We start from the raw sequence: 20,142 nt of genomic DNA, 5'->3' as shown, positions 1-20,142 counted from the left end.
AGTACAGTGGAACATTCCTAGGCTGTTCGTTCTCCTCCAGCCGCTTAACAAGCAGAATATATTGATCAAATGTCCAAGGTCCTGAGTCGATAACCCTTTTCACATCCACTTCATGGAAGAATTGAAATAGAAAAAGCGAGGGGGATAAATCCTTAATGCAGACTCCCTTCCCTGGCCTCCATACCGAAGCCATTGTATTCTTCATGGCAGGGAATTTAATAACTTTATCCGTAAGAAATCTGCCCCACCAGACAGAACCGAAAATCATGCTCGCTGGACCACCCCCGTTGCCAGCGTCTCCTTCAACAATGAGCCCCCCGTCCTCCTCCTCAGCCAAACTGATATGAGCATAACCATTATTAATCTCGATCTTCGGGTTTCCTTCAGACATCGCCACTGACGAATAAAGAGAAAGGCAAGTAAATTAACTAGAAAATTTAAATTCTGCAGAGAAGAAACTTGTCATACAGACAAGACGAGACAAACTTGTACCAAGACAAGAAAAATTTTCAGTTGTTTATTTATTTTGTGTTATATTCTTCTTTTGTGATGCATTGAGTGTGTCTTCTCTTCGGCAGTGTATTGCGTAATTTACAGCACAAATTACTAGTACAAATCAAATACACGGTGGATGCTTTATTATAAATAGACTACTATTTTATGTGATCAAAACATATTATTTATTTATTCTCTTAATTTAACCCTTTTATGTATCTTTAAAATTCTCTTTATTTATAATAATGTTATATATTAAAGGGATACTTCATACATAAATTCATAATAGTTCAAAATTTGATAAATGTGATTTACAACTAAGTTCCTAATGTTATTTAAAATTCAAGGAAACCTAATCAATTAAATAAATTAGTTCATTTTTTAATCATTCTTAATTTCCCATCAATAACAAAATAAACTACAAAGCTAATTTTAAGTTCTAGTTTGAAAGATTAACACATCATATAAACAACAAAAAAAATATGAAAAATGATAGAATTGACTAATGAAAGAGGTTTGAAATCTTATTTAAGATTATTATCCCTTCAATTAAGTCAACATTAATCAAGGGTCCAATGTGAGATATTTTGAGATCATGAACCATAAACTGTCAAAGTATTGAGGGGTTTAGTTGATCGATTTGAAAAATATTCTAGTTCATTTGAATTTATATTTAATTATTGTGTAGTTAATTGTAAATATCGATAAATCTGCAAGAAGCGGTAATTAGTGGAGGAGGCAGCAGTAGCGCTAGTGACAGTTTCATTTCCCACACAATTCAATCAAATCAAAATCCATGTCGAATTTCAGAATCTAGTTTCCTTTTTTAAACCGGTCACGATGACGGACAGAGCTTCATCAACATCATCATCTTCATCATCATCGGCAGCGTCAAAGCCACTCACATGGCAAGACTGGGAGAGTCTGATTGACGATTTCCAGCACGGCGGTGCGCGGCTCCAAAGATGGGCCTCCGAGTACCCAATCCCTTCCCTCGTAGACCTTGCCCTCACCTCCCTTCTGAAAAAGGACTTCCCTTTGAGGCTCGCTCTCATCATTTTCCTCGAAGAATTCTCCCTCACTCTTTTCACCAATCCAAAATCCCTCGATCGCCTCATCGAAACGCTGCGTTTCGTGGTCCAATCTCCCGTCGATAATTTCCACATTACTTACGCCTTAAAAGACCAGTTCTTGATCTCAACAACTTCGATTTTGATATCAGTTGATGTGTTAAAAGAATTTGAAGTTAGGTATTTGGAAAATGTCGTTGAATTGTTATTAACTATTATTAATCGGCCGAATCACGGATTAGATAGACACACTAGGGCTGTAGCTTGTGAGTGCTTGCGACAGTTTGAAGTTTATTGCCCCGGCTTGCTTTCTGATATTGCTGGTCACTTGTGGACTTTGTGTCAAAGCGAGAGGACTCATGCTTCTCAGTCTTATATACTGTTGCTTACGAATGTTATTTATAATATTGTTGATAGGAAGTTGAATGTTTCTGTTTTGAATACTTCTGTGCCTTTGGTTCCGTTTAATGTGCCCCAGTTGGCTTTGGGTTCGAATTTGGTGGGGTTGAATTTTAAGGAGTTGAGGCGAGCTATGGCTTTTTTGTTGGAGTGGACGCAAGTCTTGACTCCTTGTGGTATGTTGGAGTTTTTGAGATTGGTATTGCCGGTGGCTGTGGCTTTGGAGTTGCAACCATCTATGTTGAAGGTTCAGTTTTTTGGGATGATTTATTCATATGATCCTGTGTTGTGTCATGCTGTTTTGATGATGTATTTGCACCTTTTTGATTCATTTGACGGGCAAGAGTGTGAGATTGTTCAAAGACTTATGTTGATTTCAAAGGAAACACAACATCATTTGGTTTTTCGTTTGCTTGCTGTGCATTGGGTGTTAGGCTTATTGAATAAATTAATGTCGAGTAAAGAAGTTGCAAAGAAGAATTCTATTCTTGAGTTGGGTTTGAGGTTTTATCTTAGTGTCTTTGACCCACTTGCTTTGAAAGCCTTGAAGCTTGATTTGCTTGCATTTTGCACCATTTTTCTTGATATGTTGAAAAAAGGGGGCGATTCAATTGGGGAAGTTGGGGATGGAAAGTCTGTGGTTAAGCTTTTTGAAGACAGTCTTGTATCTGTTTCAGCTTTTAAGTGGTTGCCTCCCTCAAGCACTGAAACTGCAGTGGCTTTTCGTACATTTCATAAGTTTTTGATTGGTGCATCATCTCATTTTGACGCTGATCCTTCCACCACACGAATTCTCATGGAGACTGTGATCTTCCATGCTTTACAGGTATGTATATATTTTCCATTTGTATTTTGGATAGAGATATAGATATTTTTAGAGCATCAGACTGTATATATGTTCGCTGTCTTGTGGAATAATACTGAAGAAATTCTTGTTTTCACGTTTTCTAAACCATTTTCATTAAATAATGATTATAAATTCTATAAATGGTCGTGGGTCCATCTTCCTCAAATTGGAGTTGGAATTTCAATTTTGAAGAGAGATTTGATTGTATAATTCCCTTCTAGCACATGTAAAGATAGCTCTACTAGAGATTTCAAACAATTTAGAATGGTTTTGAGAGCCAAAGTTCAAGTCTTTGCTTGGTCTGTAGCTCTTAAAAAACTAATTTTAAGAGCTATTAGCTGCTGTTCACTAATTTTTTTTTATGTATATAACTTTAATTGTTCAGGAGATGCTAGTGGACCTGACATTGGAGTTTCAGAGATTAGTCCCAGTCATTGTTGTCTTTATTGATCGGTTGTTAAGTTGTCAAAAGCATCGTTGGTTGGGAGAGCGTTTGCTTCAAAAGATTGATGAGCATTTGCTTCCAAGAGTCACCATAGATTATAGATTAGTTTCGTACTTCGCAATCTTTGACAGAATTGCTGAAAATGATACAATACCTCCCCATGGATTGCTAGAGCTGCTTACCAAGTTTATGGCTTTTCTTGTTCAGAAACATGGCCCCAATACTGGTCTCAAATCTTGGTCTCAGGGAAGCAGAGTGCTTGGTAATTGCCGAACTATGCTGAAGTACCACCGCAGTTCTAGATTATTCATTGGACTGTCTCGGCTGCTTGCATTCACCTGCCTTTATTTCCCTGATTTAGAGATCCGTGACCGTGCAAGGTATGGTAAAGAGAATGTTTATCCCTTTTTTTCCATATCATTTTAATGTAATCTCATTGACATTTGCCAGTGGTTGCCGTTCAGTAGCACTCTCTTATTTTAAAATAATAAAATTGGCACACTGAATATGGATATGTAAACAGAGAGTATTTTAACCATATCTCACAAAATTGGCTTCTTGTCATTGATTATGAAATCCTGCAGGATCTACTTGCGACTGCTAATTTGTGTACCAGGAGGGAAGCTCAGAGACATACTGAATCTTGGGGAGCAACTGCTTGGTGTTCCACCATCTCAGCATTCCACTTCATTTTTTAATGTTCAGTCTCCTCGACACTATCAAGATATCAAGAAGTTCAAGAACATTTCATCCTATGTCCGCCTTGAGCGGGCGGTACCGCTACTTGTCAAACAATTTTGGTCCTTGTCTTTATCAACCACAGATAATAAATCTGGTTTTCTAGACAGCATCAGGGACACTGAACCACCAGTTGATGAGAGGGAACATGATGGCAGTATTGACCATCAAATAATGTCTCAAAGAGAAACAATTGATCAACCACTTGAACCTTTACAGGTAATGGATTCAAAGATTTCAGAGATATTAGGATTATTAAGGAGGCATTTTTCTTGTATTCCTGACTTCAGACATATGGCAGGGCTTAAAGTTAGTATATTGTGTAGTTTGAGGTTTGAATCTGAGCCTTTCAACCGCTTATGGGGAGGTGATTCCACTATGAGCGGAATAGATGGTGTAGATGCCCTTCCAGCCATATATGCGACTGTGCTCAAATTTTCATCCTCAGCGCCATATGGATCTATTCCTTCATGTCGCATACCTTTTCTTCTAGGTGAACCTGCAAGAAAGGGTTCCTTTTCCGATCAAACACTTGCAGTAAGTGTAATTCCTGTAGAAAATGGTTCTAGAGATAAGGAAAGCTTTCGAGCTCTTGTAACAATTGATTTGGAACCTCGGGAACCAACACCAGGTCTTGTTGATGTTTTCATTGAAACAAATGCAGAAAATGGTCAAATCATATATGGTCAACTTCATAGTATCACAGTAGGCATAGAAGACATGTTTCTCAAGGCTATTGCACCACCCGATATTACAGAAGATGAAATACCTGGTTATTACTCAGATCTTTTCAGTGCTCTTTGGGAGGCATGTGGCACCTCTTCGAATACAGGACGGGAAATATTTTCCTTGAAAGGAGGCAAAGGAGTAGCGGCAATCAAAGGAATTCAGTCAGTCAAGTTGCTTGAAGTTCCAGCAACCTCTGTTATCAGGGCAACAGAACGCTACCTAGCGCACTTTGTTGTAAGTGTGATTGGTGAACAACTTGTTGACATTGTAAAGGATGGTGGAATAATTAGGGACGTCATTTGGAAAGATGTAGGTTCGGATTCTTTTCTTGATGGCAGTACGTCAGTTACTGATGTTGAGCAGGGTCCTCTGCATCTCACATATATTGGCAATGAGGACGAGGGAGAAATTCCAGTCAAAATCAGTAAAAGAAATATGGGTTGCTTTCTTGTATTGATATTTCTTCCACCAAGGTATCATCTCCTTTTCCGGATGGAAGTATGCGACATTTCAACTTTAGTTCGAATTAGAACTGATCACTGGCCTTGCTTAGCATATGTTGACGATTATTTGGAAGCATTATTTTTTGCATAGGAGTTTATTCTTTTTATAATTACTTTGTGCACAGAAAGATGAGTCTTTTATTTTTCATCATCCTCATCAGCTTCTGATATTGCCACTGCAGACATTTTGCCCTAGTTTCTTTCTCCATATTGTTTGGTACGAAGGTGGGTAATTCTTTTTTTGTTTGTACCGAGAATGAACCATAATGTAAATAACTCTGCAAGCCGCTCCATGTTCCATTTTTTCAAAGTATTGGAGAGTTCTTCAAACCATTGTCATTTTCTTTGGCAGATAGTTCGGAGTTGGAAACAGTTTGCAAATATGATGTCAATTAATTGTTTATGACAATCCCGACCTTAAAACTTCATGATCACTTTTGAACGGAACTGAAATATTGTTGAATTGCTTTTCTGGATCTCCAACACTTGTTTTTTTTTCGCTAGTTCACGAACAAACCTGAACTAAAAACAAATAAACAAAATAAATTCCTAACTAAACCACTTTTGTAAATAACTACAACTGCATTTAGATGGCCCTAATTCGTGAAGAGTTTCAAATAATGATATCCACAAATATTAACCTCCGTTGACTTCTAGTATTATCCTGTTGACTAATTGATAAGCAAAAGTTCCATTTTCATCATTGCAATCACATTTCAGGGGGAATTATTTGTACCCTAAAGAATACTCAAAATCATACACTCATCTATGAAAACAAAATAAATAGATTGACTTCTATTCTATACGTACTTAAAAAATTAAAAAAAAAATCCTCATTCAAACCTTTTAAATTAATTATCTTTATCTTACACCACACTCGTTAAAAAAAAAATGCTATCTACTCAGAAATAACTCTGAACTCCTTATTTTATTAAAATTTATTTGGTCAAAAAATGGACTAGCAAATTACCGTAGAAGAAAACAAATTCACCTTTCTTTATCTTCTTGTTCATTGCTTCGCTGCCCTAACAAGCAATCACTGAGCGTCTGTGCCACTAATACACAATGCCATGCTTGGTTAGTCCAGCGTAATTATACTAATCGGTATACTATTGCAGACACTAGATAAAAGCTATAAGTTTAATACTGGGTGGAGACAATGTCAATCTTCCATGATTAGGGGGGAAAAAAAAGGGGGGACATAAGTAAAATATTATTAATGCTCCTTGTCAACGACTAACTGATGATATATGGCTATTGTAAAGGGCACGATGAACCGTATCATCCGAATCCTAAGAATACATGACAAGGGGAAATTTACTATAATACAACAATCAAAATGTAAATGAGATGCTGCACCACTAGACAAAAATGAATAACCTAAAAATCAGTAAACTCTACAAGAACCTAGTTCCTCGTGCAAAAAGGAAAGCTATCTCCGCTCCTGGTTTCTCCTTGAACTGGATGGGGGCCTCCCACCATCAGTCGAGCTTCTACTTTTTGAATCCTTATGATTATCTTCATTTTGATCAAGTGATGACTTATGCTTCCGCTGTATCTCTTCAGCATGTCGACGCCATAGAGCCTCCCTTTCTTTTCTGGGCATCTTGCTATACCGGGGATCAGGCTTCAAAACACGTTTAGCTGTTGACCATGAATTAAGGACTGTTTTTCCATCTTCTGTTTCTTGGGCAGCTGCTTCTGCAGTGATGACTTCAGCTAACAGACCTCTGAAGTCATGGGCACATCGCTGAAGAAAAAGCCAAACCAAAAATATGTATCAAAGAGAGATTCATATAGTTTATACATAGTAAAACTACCAACGAAATCATGCTTTTTAAAAAACTTTTAGTACGTATTCCAAGCTCCCATTCCTTTTCTTTTAAGCAAACGAGACATTAGAATTTCAACTACAATACATTATTCTTCAGCATTATATTCATTTTCATAAAGCGAAAACATATTTGGGTTTGCACTTTGCTCGCACTTTAATAACACAATTTCATACCTATCACTTTTAAACAGTAGGCAGGATTTAAGATATCATAAACAATATATCATAGGCAACGTTTAACTAAAATAGAGCATTCCAGAAACTTCCATTTCCCAAGATAACCACCACAACCAAGGTATAAAATATCAAATGGATGTAAAAAGATAAAAATAATGGTCTGAACTGGTCATTTTCAGATCTACGCATAAGTATATCAGGAATATTCACTTGTCATATCACAAAATAACAAGTATTGATTTGGATATCTTGTTTAGTTAACTATTTTGAGCAAACCCAAAACTTAAGAGCAAGTTACAATTTCCAAATTGACTATCTATATCTTAGGGAGTCTAGTACAACTCAATTTGAATCTGTATGGAATATGACCGGAAAAGAAATTAATACCCAATAAATTAGTGTGACGTGATTTCTCTTTGGTCAAAAGACGTAAGCATTTAGGATTCAAAACATGTCATGAAGTAAGGATCCAAACACATCAAGCCACATTTGCTACATGCTTTGATTCAATTGACAATCTTTTTTCTAAGAACACTACCAGATCAAATTCATTCAATGTATTTGACAGTCGAACCCAAACAAGCAGAAGAGGTAAAGAATTATTCATTTTGCTTCTTCAGAACTCATGCTAAGCCCATGTAGGAAAGATTAAAATGCTATGGTTCAAGTAAACCGGTCATAGTTAAAAAAACAGTCCAGTATCGCTGATCACTTACATGTCCGTAGCAAGCTTAGAGTCTGAATCAAAAACAATCCCACCAAGCCAACCAATACAAATACTCAATGAATCAGCACCCGATTATAAGTACAAGGAGGACATCACATAGTACCTAACCATTCAGCAGTGAGCAAGAGGCACAAGATGGTTGCAGAATTACCTCATAAAGCGTCTTTATATGCTCTCGAAAGAGTTTCTCTCTATCAGATGAATCTAGGTCAGCATTGGTTGCACGTCCTTGAGGATCCTTTTCCAGTTTAGGCCTTGATTCTGTCCAAGATGCCTAAATACATCAACAAAAGAAAAAGATTAAGTGATTTATCAGCACAATAGGTGGGACAGAATTCTAACTAATACTAACAGGTATGACACAGAAGGTTTATCAGCACAGTTAGCTCTTCTCCTTTCTTAATCTCACACATCACTGCAATTTAAATCAACAATATTTTATTTCTGACAACTTTGTCAAAACAAGTTCATTTTTCAATTATGACCATTGTTTGCAGAGCATTCAAGGATGACTTGCACCAAAGTATACATGGCAGAACCATGGAGGGCGACCTTTTAGAGAACGTTCATTGAATTATTCTAATTTAAAGAGAATATCAAACTATATAGACAAGTCCACAATTAAATATTTTAAGGTTCAAAATTAAAAAGCATTCTGTGGGAAAGTGAACTGTTTATCTGAGCCACATGAATCACATGCATTTTAAACATTCAAGACAAATAGTCAATCACAGAATTGACTCTTTATACTTTAATGACTTTAGCAATCATTGAAACTGCAACAGACCACAAAAGCATAGTAGATACATAATTTAACAAATAGAAAGATTCTTTAACAATTATAATACCTGAGGGTCTTTAATTGTTTCCACAAGTAAAGCTTGAAATGATGTAACTGCTTCCTTTCTGCGTACTTTTAATCGCACCCTTTCCATTTCTTGTTCTTCCCTTTCCTTCCGTTTCCGCATTTCTCGTTCCCTTTCCTTCAGTTTCTCCTAAAAATCAACAAAAGTTTCACATAAATCAACATAAAATACTTGCAATTTGCAATTACCATAAACAACTCTACTAGTAATTTCAGAAAAGTTAGTTCCACAATGCACAATAGCTCTAGGAGATTAATCACAGGGATAAAAGATGTCTTCATAGGTATAAATCATACAACCAACCTTTTATGATCATTAAAGCAAATACGTGTCAGAAACTTTACTCATTGAACAAGTCCACTGGTCACTTGCAACTTTCTGGCTTACTTTTACAGTTCATTTGGGCAGCAAAATGATTAAACGAATCGAATTTGAATTGAATCGGTAACAAATTGGATCAAAACTGTGTTGACTCGGATTCGATTCATTTATTAAACGACTTATAATCTCAAGATTTGGAATCGATTCGTTTATTAAACGAATATTTTTAATTCATTTAATTCGTTTAGTAGAACTAATAAATGAACCAAATCAAATCTAGATTAGTTTACTATTCGTTTATCCTATAACGAATCCATAATGAATCAAATTGAATATGAATTTGTTTACAAAAATATAATAAAATGAAGCAAAATAAAATATAAAAAGAACACAAATTTAACGGCCTACAAAATACAAACTTATTATCATTTATAATTACTACATTATAGCCTTCAAACTTTAAAAGTTTTTCATACATATTTAAGGATAAATAAATTTAATTAAACGAATAATAAACGAATGTATAGTATTCGTTTCGTTTATAACTTATTATCATTTATAATTACTAAACAAACAAAGGAATCAATATCCTCAAACCCGGATTCAATTCGTTTAATTAGCGAATCGAATCGAATTCACCCATTTATTAAATGAATCAACTTTTTCATACCCAAACCCATTTAATTCGCATCGAACCAAATCAAATATATGAATCCTGACCCAAATTGCCACCCTTGCGCAGGTTCAATGCATGCCATGAACATAAAAGAGAAAGATAACTTCACAAACAAATATATGAAAAAACAAAGAAACAATGTACACTAGATGTATCCTTACTCTGCTTGCACCATTATGTTTCCCAGTAACTCAAGAAAAATCCCACCCAAAAACGTCAAAACTAAGGGGTATGTTACAAGAACCTTTGGTTCAGCACGACCACAAAAGTGGCACATTTAGTAGCGAAAGCTAACTGTTGTAAATGATCAGATTTCGCATTTTATTGTGTCTTGAAATTAGTAATAATCATGAATGTATGAATTATATTAAATATTGTTTTCATGAAGGCAACAATATCAAGTAATAAGACCTGGGTGCAGAATTATTATTAACAGACAACAAAAGATATAAATTGAAAATAGAAGACCCACAAGGAAGCAGGCGCCCTCACACAATTAAATCACTATGGAAAACATCCAAGTTGCCTTGTAGTTAATGTACTTGCAGCACTAAAATTTTATAAGCCAATTGTCTAGAATTTTCACTGATGTTTTAAAAAACAAGTAGTTCAACAAAATCCACTAAGGCATTAATAATGCAGAGCCAATCATATTTTTCTTAAAGCAACGATAGGAATTGAGGAAACAGAAAAAATAAGAGAGATATTCTTTACAAAAAATTTTAAATGTATACCTGCTCTTCCCTTCTGGCTTTTGCCTCTCTTTCTGCTTCCTCTTCAGCAGCCTTTAATTCACGTACATATTCATTAAATATAACTTCCCTATCCTCATGCCTAACAGATTTATATCTTGGGTCATCCCGTAGAATATCCTTCACCTACATCCAAAAAATAAATTAATAAACAGATGATCAATGAATAGTACTGTTTATTCCAATCAAAGAACTTCCTCATCAAAATTGGAATATAAATTTTTAATAGAGTAGCATAGTGTTCTACAAAATTATGCAAACAATTCCATTGATTGAAACAATTGTGTAAAAGTGATCATTAATGACATTACAACTAAACCACTCTTCTGAAAATGTAACCACCATTGTTCTTGAATACATCCACTGCCTTAAAATTCAGCATTATATTTTGCATATGACAAGGTTAGTATACTTTTCAATCTAAAACATGATAACGAATCCTTATTTTCAACAATTTTAACAGAAAATTGAGCTTTATTAGCCAAGTGGTTGTGGAGGTTTCCATTAGAAAAAGATTCTTTTTTCGCAGAGGGTTATAAGAAGTAAATATGGACTCCATACCAATGGATGGGACTCTATTGGCTCAACCTGGATCTAATAGATGTCCTTGCAAAGCCATCTCATATGAATAATTTTTTCCTTCAAATCAGGTGGGCAGTGGGAAACGATGAGAAAATGCAGTTTTGGGAAGAGATTTGGGCAGGAGACCTGTCTTGTAGGAAATTTCCTCATTTCTAGAGATTAATTCTTTCCAAGAATGAGCCTATCAAATCTAAAATGGTCAGGGATGCTGCCTCAGAGTGGAGATGGAATTTAACTGAGTAATTTGAATAATATAGAAATTCAAGAGCACACAGCCCCTAAAGCATTGATAAATTTGTTCTCCTTTGATTTGCGTCTTGATAATAAGAGAAAATTTCTCCTATTCTTAGTATGTTATGTGAGAAGAGGGAACTATTCGGCTGAATCACTTAAAATTTACTCTTTCCAGGAATGATTTCTAGCTCTAACCATAAATATATGCCTTGAAACCGAGTTACACTTCAACAATGTATAACTCTTCAACATTCTAGATGCCAAATTTTAAGAACATTATATGCAGGAAATTGGCAAAATATGATGGGTAATTACGCCAACCTTCGACCAACGGGAACTAAGAGTTATATCCCCTTTTTCTCGGAGCATAGATTTGAAGCTAGAGGCTGCGGCGGCACGTATTGCTTGAGCTTTTTCTTCAGCAGCCCTCTTCAAAGGAAGGACCCTGACACAGAAGTAAAACCTTGTCTAAATAATATGATACGAGTGACGCATTTTAAATCAGAAACAGTTACCACCGTACAAATCAAAAATCAATTCATCAGCTAAAAGGGAAAAATTGTATCTAAGAAGCTAGTTTCTGGCCTACTACCAGCTGAAACATCATTGATCCCCAGAGTAAACAACAGAAATCAATAGCTGTGTCCACAATCATGTTAGATGTCAATTCCCAAAAGGATCAGAGAAAAGAAGATTATACAGATGTAACTTATTTTTAATCCACAGTATCAAAGTTAAATGAGATTGTTTGTAGGTACTTGACAGGCAACTTTATGGGGGCGCATCGGGCCTCAATTATTTTTAATCCACAGTATCACATGTTAAATGGTCCTAGGTACTTGACAGGTGACTTTGTGGGGGGTGCATCAGGCCTCAAACAGTTCTCTAAAATAGCACTCCAAAAAGCAGATGCTGAGGTATTGCAAAATGATCACATATACAAGGCAGAAAAAGAGCTGAAGCTAATTTTCTTTCTGAAAAAAGACAATACCTTTCGTTCAATAACAACTCCCGATCCTTGCGGTCTAAGGCCTCAAAACGTGGATCACTGCCCCATTTCTTTTTGAAAGTCTGATAATCAGTGCTGTGGTCAATATCCTGAAAATTAAAATATCGTCTATAAGCAATTTGCTGCCCCAAGTTTCAAAGTCAAGGATTGTCTAATAAGTGTTGGTACAAAAAAAAAAAAATATTAAAATAAGAAGATACTTCAGTTCCAAAGAGGTTTTGTACCTCTGACACTTCCTCTAGCAACTGCTTGAATCCCTCTATCGCAGCCTTTTGAGCTGCTCGTTTTTCCTTTCGTTCCTCCTCAGCTCGTGTTTTAACATAACGTTCAAACAAGGCCCTCCTTGCAGATTGACTTTGAATAGCCTGCAACAGAAGATAGCCTCCCAATAAGATAAGCAGCATGAACTTATTTATGTAATAGGGAAGATTGTTCGCACTGTTGCAGCAGGAGAGTCAGCAAAAGGCTACTGCATGTATACACAGCATAAATGAATTGTCCTCGTATAAATACAAACACCATAGGGGAAAAAATAAAAGGCAAAAAATAAAAAATACAAGGCAAAAATTTTAACGCTGTAAAATTAGTTTCAAAGTCTCAGAGACCATTGCCCTGAATTACACTAAAGAGTGATTGCCAATTACACAAAAGAACGTTGTAGTGAACTGAACAGTGCACTTAAGCCAACAACTCTTGAAGCAAGGGTCCAGACAGGATGCAAATAAAATATTATATGGATATGTTAAAGTAGTTATCAGAGAACAAAATAATATATAAGATCTGATACAGCAAGAATAGATAAATGAACACAATGATTTGACAGATAATTACCAACTCATGCATTAAGAAGTCAAATAAAATATAACAAATAGTGAGACATTTAGGGACATTTACCGTCCTGTATTTTAAGTTGTTAAGATCAATAAACTATAACAATAAAATAAAAGGTTATATTGCGTTTTTGAAAAATAAACTTGCACAGGTACGCATACATTATCAAGTTACCCTATGGAAAAAGGTTTACTTTAGGTTTTAGAGTACATGCATTGATTAGCAAAGCATATGAGTCCCATTCAAACACTAGAGACGCCAATGTGGTAAATGGGGAACAGTCAGAAACACTTTGAAAGCAATACCAAAGGAATATCCTTCTTTTTCCCCTCACATTAATTATTTGTGGAACAAGGATGTTCAACTTTGGGCAGACAACTGACATGGAGAGTTCTCGTTTAATGAATGTTTCCCTCAGCAATTTAGATGTTTCCTTAAAAGAGATCTTTCAGAAAAAATAATTCATATTCATTGGACTGAACAAACCTTAAAACGGGGATCAAACACTATCTTCGGCAGTTCCTTCTCCCATTTTGAGAATGGTGCCACTCCTCGCTCCTTGAGCATTTCCTGCAAGTATCATGGGCAAGATAAAAAATAAGTTTAGGCAACTAGCATTTTTCACTGGCTACTTTTAAAGTTGCATCAAAGAGAAATAGTAAAGCATTTGAAGACAACAGTAATAAAAAAAATATTAACAAAATACATAAATGAAATCCTAGGAAAGACACCGGAACTCTCATGGGGAAGGACAAGTGGACAACTACAAAAACCAAATCAACTCAACATAAAAGAAAAAAAAAGAATATTTAAAAAAGCAAAAATAAAATTTTAAAGGTACCTTAAATTTAATTATACACTCCTCCTTTGTTGGTCCAGTCTCTCCATCTTCTGAATCTGAAGATGAATCGGACATAGTACCATCTCCGTTAATATCTTTTAACTTATCTTTAGTGTTCTCATTTTGCAAGCCCTTAACAGTGACCTCAACTGCTTTAGAGCCATTTGATTCAGATGTTGCTGCTGCTGATGAAACTGGGGCAGGTGAAGCAGTAGGAGTTCCAGAGTCCTGCAACTTCTTCTTTATCAAATCCAGAGCAGATGATGATCCAGGCATACTTGAGGTTCTGAGAGCTGTGGCATCACGGCCACCTGTGTTTACAGCAGGAGAACTCAAACTTATTGCATTAGATCCTTTCTCAATCACAATGTTGGTATTTGGCACTGACTGTTCTTTCAATGTGTCATCATCCTCTTTCTTTTTCAATTCTGTCACCTCACTGGGAATCTGCCAGCTGCTTACCTGATTGGCAAATAAAAAAGCAAGTACATATGGTGTTATGATACATATGAACAGCTAAATCTATAACATGTGACAATCTCAAGTGTTATCATCTACTTTTACCTGTCAAAGCTGTTGACTTAAATACGTCTTTACAAAGACGAGCCAGCATATCAGTATGACAATAGAAGTTAACATACTTCATGAAACATTACTAATAAAATTCTTTTCAATACGAACATTGATTATTTATATCAAAGAGCCAAGTTGTACTGGAACAAAACATCCAGTCCAGATGATACCGGAATGAACAATTTTCCCACATAACTGACCAAAATTCAAATTCAATATCATACCTTCATTTTGCTGTTGTAGTAATACTTTTTGCCATCATTTGTGGTAACCAATGCCCAATCAGTGCCAGTCAAATGCTCCCTATACACAAGAAAACATGACATAATTTGCAAAGCAAGTTTACATGCGTTCCTTCAACATGGAAACTCCTGCAAAAACTCTAATCACCAAGAACAATCAAATCCTACACTAAATTTAATGGAAAGGTTGTAACAATGCTCCAGTATAGCAAAAGCACACTCAAAAGTTATTTTAAGCCAGAAATTCAAGGAAATATATAAATAGACAACTCTATTTCCAGTGAGTGACTTAGGCATACTTCTTTTCTTGTTAGGTGTTTAGACTTCTGTTAAATGAGAGGATTGCGTATCAAGAATTAATGGCAAAGGTAACTATCCGCCGGGGGGGGGGGGGGTGGTGTTTGGGTTGGGAGAGGATGAGGATGAAACATCAGCCAAAAGGATCCAAATACAGTTTATTCACTTTTTCAAAGTTGTCAGTAAAACAGGTTTTGGGTTTGTTGAGAAACATGACCGTGATAAATTATTGTCCATACAAGTGGCTATCGTCTTAACATATCTAATAAGGATTATCAAAATGCAGAATAAATAGGAAAATCCAAGCACGATAAATTAAGTCAAGATTCACGAACATTTTGTTCTCAACTCAAACAAGTATCCTTTTGATCTTTACTCACAAAACAAGCTTCAAACCATCAATTTCCTAAGAATGTATAACTAAAAATCAAAACAAGCATGTCGATCTGTTTTTGCATATAACAGTTGAAATAAATGACCATCAGTAAACAAGCATGAATTGTTGAGAAAATCGACTAAAAACATTGACAATAATCTGCATCTACAAGATATGTGAAGAAAAGGAAGAAACAAGGGTAAAATGGCTTTAAAAATACAAATAAAATATTTAATATTTACTTTAAAATGCTCCTTTACGAGATGAAAAGTGATGCCATGAGAACCAACACCCATGTGAAAGTTGTTGAGCAATTATTTCAAAGACTGCCCAGACAGCTGCATATTTAAATTTATTCAACAAATGGGCAAAAAATCATTCTTATCCTTTGATTCATCCAATCTAGTAGGGAAGAACAAATGTTCACATTATAACCACTATCAGAACATTCCAGTAGAAAACCCACAATTTATATAATAGGTAACATATGAAGATCTCTTAAAGTTGAAACTTACATTGAAATCGGAGTTGGCTGCACAGGAACTTTGTCTGGCTGCACAACATCAAAATACAAATACAATCAGGCACACGGTCAACAACACTAAAATTAGCTAATATAAAGCAATAAGTGATGGTCAATTCAATCATATGAACAACAGATGGTAGCTTGTAAAGAGAAGTATATATATATATAGCCCAGGTATGATAAAAAGAAGTGACAGCAGATAATTTCAAATAATACAAGCCTTTCACAAAAATGCTAACATCTCTCTAAGAGAACATGTTAAAAATGAAACTAGGCAAATGATAAGTGCCATAAATCCATATTCAATATCACATGTAGACATTTCAACAATGGAATACCCTATCATGCCATGGGTTACAAACACTTCTTCTTCATCTAATACTATGCTGTTCCACCAATAATTCAGAAGATTGCAAAACAAATAAATAAATTAACTAATTACTCGTAAACAAATGACGAAAGGTCATAACTATTTATACCTCCCCCTTAAAGCCAGCAGGTTTTTCATAAGTCGATTCTCCTGTTACAGCATTATAATAGTAGACAATCCCTGTGTCAGTCTTGTGGGCTGTCCAGGCATCTAATTGTTCATTGACCGAAGCTCCGATCCTTGAGCTCACATCATGTACATGTTCCTTTTTATCTGTGAGAGATGCCACAATTGATAAAGCAAGAAAAAACTCCAGGTTAAATTGATGAAAGAAAAAGATCTTACATCTTTAGTTGATCAGTAATCTACCATAAACCCTAAGCGTACCAGTTCCTGAAGGAGGTGCTTCTGTATTTCCAGAAGTGCCAACCAACTGATGTCCTGGAATAGCAGAATGTGAAGTTGCAGCAGCAGTTCTCATCGAAGATAAACCAGGAGGTTGAGCATCAATTTGTGAAACAGAAGGATTAGGCATGCCATGCGCTGGCAAAGGAAAGGGAGAAGGATAAGCAGCAGGATATGGCAGAAACGGTAACCAAGGCCTGACACCCATCTGAGGTGGCTGCAGCAGTGGTCTTTGGGGAGAAACACCTACAGGAGGTAATGATGGATGGGTAGGGTATATCTGATGCTGAATGGCTGAACCTGAATTTGATGGAGCAGAAGGGGTTGGCACACTGGGTCTCAACCCTGCAGAAGAGTAAAAATCCCCAAATGCAGATGAAGTATCCTTTGTTCTCAAGGTTAATAATCCAGGGGGAGCTTGTGTTTGAGGAGTTACAAACAATCCAGGAGGTGTGGAAAATGACGGGATGGTAGGCATCCACGAAGTTGTTGTGCTAAGTGCAGTGGCAGAAGATGTAGCCACTGTAGAGTCTGAAAAAGTTCTTACCGACGCTTGAACAGGCTGAGAATTAGTTGATGTAGATGAGCCAAGACCAGCATCTTCAACAGCTTCAAGTTTATTCTAAAATAAGCAAAGCAAATCAAAAATAAAAAATGATCTCAATTTTACTCCATTTATTCATAAGCTTTAATTGCTCATTATCCAATGTCAAATACAGTCAACATGTTTGTAAGCGGTAACTAGATATCACAATATATAATCTAGAGCAACCACTCCTTCATAAACTGAATCTCAAAACTCATACAAGCAATTTGCGTCATGAAAAAGACAAAATCATGCATAATTAAATAATTTCCTGAGGTCCAGTTGTCCACACACTACACAACCATAAATAACAAAAGCTTCTGACCCTTCTTAAAAATGAGTCCCAGACAAATAACTTAAGTTCTTTAAAAGATGGTGAAACGGAAGAAAAAAGCACCAGAATAGATTTAATATGAAGACAGAGTTTGAAAACACAGCATAAGGTGCCATGTAATAATTTAGTTATATATACAAGGATCGTCAAAATAAACTGAGGAATATAACTTATCTGTTAGTGGGTGCCATCTAGGACATCCAGACATCAAGATGAATTAAAATTGTGGTTTTGTTAGTCGTGATAATAAAGTCTTTCCAACAAAATGTCCTTTAAAGATCGTACAGTACCAGTATAATTTCAGATTGTAATTGTCATCTCCTCGTGTAAACATTTACTAGAGAAACAAAAAAGGTTTTAAGAGGAATCAACTCGCACCATATTAGGTTGGAACTGCTGGTTAGGAGAGTAACCAACAACGGTTTGTGAAGCGCTGTAAGTAAAAGAGGAAACACCAGGTGGAACAGATGGATTTGAGTTAATAACCTGCATTTCAGCAAAATTAAAATAACATAAGTATTAACTGAATAAGAATTAGATATGTAACCATCCATACATGCGAAAAATGAGATAAACCGGCACTGACAGAAGATGCTGAATGCCCAGAGCCTTCCGAGTTCTGGAAAGAGAAAGATGATTGGGGAATAACACCGCCAGTGGCAGTCACAGATTTTGCTTGAGAAGGCCCACTTATTGAATCATTTGTAGCAGTATCAGAACCATTTGATGTAGGAGTTGGAGTCGAAGAAGCCACCAATGATCCTCCCACAGGTTTACCTGAAATAGGAGCATTGGCTGTCAATTGCTGTACTTCTGGAGGTAACCAAGCTGGTGATGTCATTATTTGATCTGCCACAAGATAATATTAACATAAGGTCCAAAATACATAATTAGCACTCAAGATTGAAAATAATAATAATAATAATAAATTCCTGGCTAAGCCACTGTGCGCATACTAAAGATGATTCTAAACAGTTAGATTCATTCAAAATCAAAAGGTAACATTTCTTGAATGATTATAGGCTTAGAAGGAAAAATTTCAATGGCAATTCTTAATGTCATGCCAGAGCTGTTCTAAACAGAGAGCCAATGCCTTCTTCTTCTTCTTTAAGAATTTTTATGTATGTTTTCAACTTAGGAAACATTTGTATCATGCTTCAGTACAAATTAAAAAAACAAACTACAAATCATAACTAGAGAAAGAAAGAAACCCTAGCGACATTAGCCATGTAATTTGTATTTCAAAAGGAAAAACGAAAAACCTAACAATAACTTTTAGAGTGGAGAGGAATACGAGCGAATAGAGAAGTAAACAAACAGGTCACTCTTTTTCATTTTTCTCTCGGGAAACAAACAGGAATGCAGTCAAGAAAAATACTAACCAGACCGAATGAATGGAGACTCCGCCTGATGAATTAGCGAGTGGAGGGAAGGGAATAGCACGCAATATAACTCCAATCTCTCAATTGTGCAAAAATTTTACGGATGTATGATGACCACCGAAATGACCAAATTAGTCTCCAAACAACCACTTGAAGTTACTACATTACCCTCACATATGTGTGTGTATATTTTTATTTTAAGTATGAGGGTGGACAAAACTCAAATATATTTTTTTTTTTCTCCCTTACCCCAAAACTCGAGCACGAACGCTTGCTGCTATAAGTTTGATGCTGTTCCCAATCCAAAAACGCCCTTAGGACTGTATATATGTATATATATGTTTTGTCAATAAGCTTGATATTGTTATTAACCCGACCATAATCTTGGGGGCTATATACATATATATGTGTGTGTGTGCGCGCGCGCGTGTGTATATATATATGTATGTATATGCATATGTATGTATATGTATATATATGTTTTCTTAAACATGATGAATTCAAAAAAAAATCTTAAATAGGATATTGAGGTGAAGTCATGGAGAAATAGACCAAAATAAATTATAGAACCTCTACCAAATTTTAACTTAAAACGCTATTAACTTGGGATTAAAATAAAATATATACATCTCTTATAAAATTCAATGGTAAATGCAAATCAATTGTGAGTTGATAAATGATAACCCAATAAAGAATTAATAGTTATTATGGATAGCCATTAACAACATAATATCACAACAATCATAATTTTATTATTGACAAAGTATTAGTGTTAAGAAATCTCAATTGGCCGGTGGACACCTTCTCTTCTTAAATTTAGGATAGAATGTTGGTTTTGTTATAGAATGTTGGTTTTGTTTGTTTTAACTTTATAAGACGGGAGATATTCATCTATTAGTATAATTAATTAACATATCAGTCTTATACATTATATTTCACTAGTTTTTTCTAATATAATAATTTTATTATTGATTT

At 35.5% G+C, this 20,142-nt stretch overlaps 2 protein-coding genes across 4 annotated transcripts; one reads left to right on the top strand and one right to left on the bottom strand.

Moving 5' to 3' along the window:
• The first annotated feature begins 1,239 nt into the window (after nucleotides 1-1,239).
• Nucleotides 1,240-5,524, top strand: LOC18043469. 3 transcript variants are annotated; one of them, XM_024186531.1, is made up of 4 exons: nucleotides 1,240-2,790; nucleotides 3,197-3,361; nucleotides 3,464-3,636; nucleotides 3,841-5,524. In XM_024186531.1, exons 1-4 carry the CDS (start codon nucleotides 1,336-1,338, stop codon nucleotides 5,315-5,317), a joined length of 3,270 nt encoding a protein of 1,089 aa, XP_024042299.1. In that variant the 5' UTR covers nucleotides 1,240-1,335; the 3' UTR covers nucleotides 5,318-5,524. The 3 variants fall into 3 exon arrangements, with proteins under 3 accessions (XP_024042299.1, XP_024042300.1, XP_006437489.1); XM_024186532.1 differs by lacking the exon at nucleotides 3,197-3,361; XM_006437426.2 differs by having other exon boundaries at nucleotides 3,197-3,636.
• Nucleotides 5,525-6,423: 899 nt separating this feature from the next.
• LOC18043468 (pre-mRNA-processing protein 40C) lies at nucleotides 6,424-19,264 on the bottom strand. The gene is made up of 16 exons (XM_024185714.1): nucleotides 19,168-19,264; nucleotides 18,372-18,634; nucleotides 18,164-18,271; nucleotides 16,848-17,487; nucleotides 16,570-16,733; nucleotides 16,080-16,117; nucleotides 14,874-14,952; nucleotides 14,077-14,538; nucleotides 13,722-13,805; nucleotides 12,629-12,769; nucleotides 12,387-12,493; nucleotides 11,717-11,840; nucleotides 10,562-10,705; nucleotides 8,813-8,959; nucleotides 8,116-8,238; nucleotides 6,424-6,976 (listed from the first exon to the last, which is right to left on the bottom strand). Exons 2-16 carry the CDS (start codon nucleotides 18,624-18,626, stop codon nucleotides 6,659-6,661), a joined length of 2,934 nt encoding a protein of 977 aa, XP_024041482.1. The 5' UTR covers nucleotides 18,627-18,634; nucleotides 19,168-19,264; the 3' UTR covers nucleotides 6,424-6,658.
• Nucleotides 19,265-20,142: the final 878 nt, after the last annotated feature.

Source organism: Citrus clementina, unplaced genomic scaffold (genome assembly GCF_000493195.1).
Source record: "Citrus clementina cultivar Clemenules unplaced genomic scaffold, Citrus_clementina_v1.0 scaffold_4, whole genome shotgun sequence".
Classification (NCBI taxonomy): Eukaryota; Viridiplantae; Streptophyta; class Magnoliopsida; order Sapindales; family Rutaceae; genus Citrus; species Citrus x clementina.
This window is presented reverse-complemented; position numbering and strand designations above follow the sequence as displayed.

What these genes read in the sequence shown, in the direction of transcription:
- LOC18043469 (XM_006437426.2), top strand. Translation starts at nt 1,336, where the DNA reads ATGACGGACAGAGCTTCATCAACATCATCATCTTCATCATCATCGGCA. An exon ending in TGATCTTCCATGCTTTACAG is followed by an intron (nt 2,791 to 3,196) that starts GTATGTATATAT and finishes TTAATTGTTCAG; the next exon opens with GAGATGCTAGTGGACCTGAC. An exon ending in GAGATCCGTGACCGTGCAAG is followed by an intron (nt 3,637 to 3,840) that starts GTATGGTAAAGA and finishes GAAATCCTGCAG; the next exon opens with GATCTACTTGCGACTGCTAA.
- LOC18043468 (XM_024185714.1), bottom strand. Translation starts at nt 18,626, where the DNA reads ATGACATCACCAGCTTGGTTACCTCCAGAAGTACAGCAATTGACAGCC. An exon ending in CTGCTGGCTTTAAGGGGGAG is followed by an intron (nt 16,118 to 16,569) that starts GTATAAATAGTT and finishes GATGTTGTGCAG; the next exon opens with CCAGACAAAGTTCCTGTGCA. An exon ending in CAGCCAACTCCGATTTCAAT is followed by an intron (nt 14,953 to 16,079) that starts GTAAGTTTCAAC and finishes TCTTGTGTATAG; the next exon opens with GGAGCATTTGACTGGCACTG.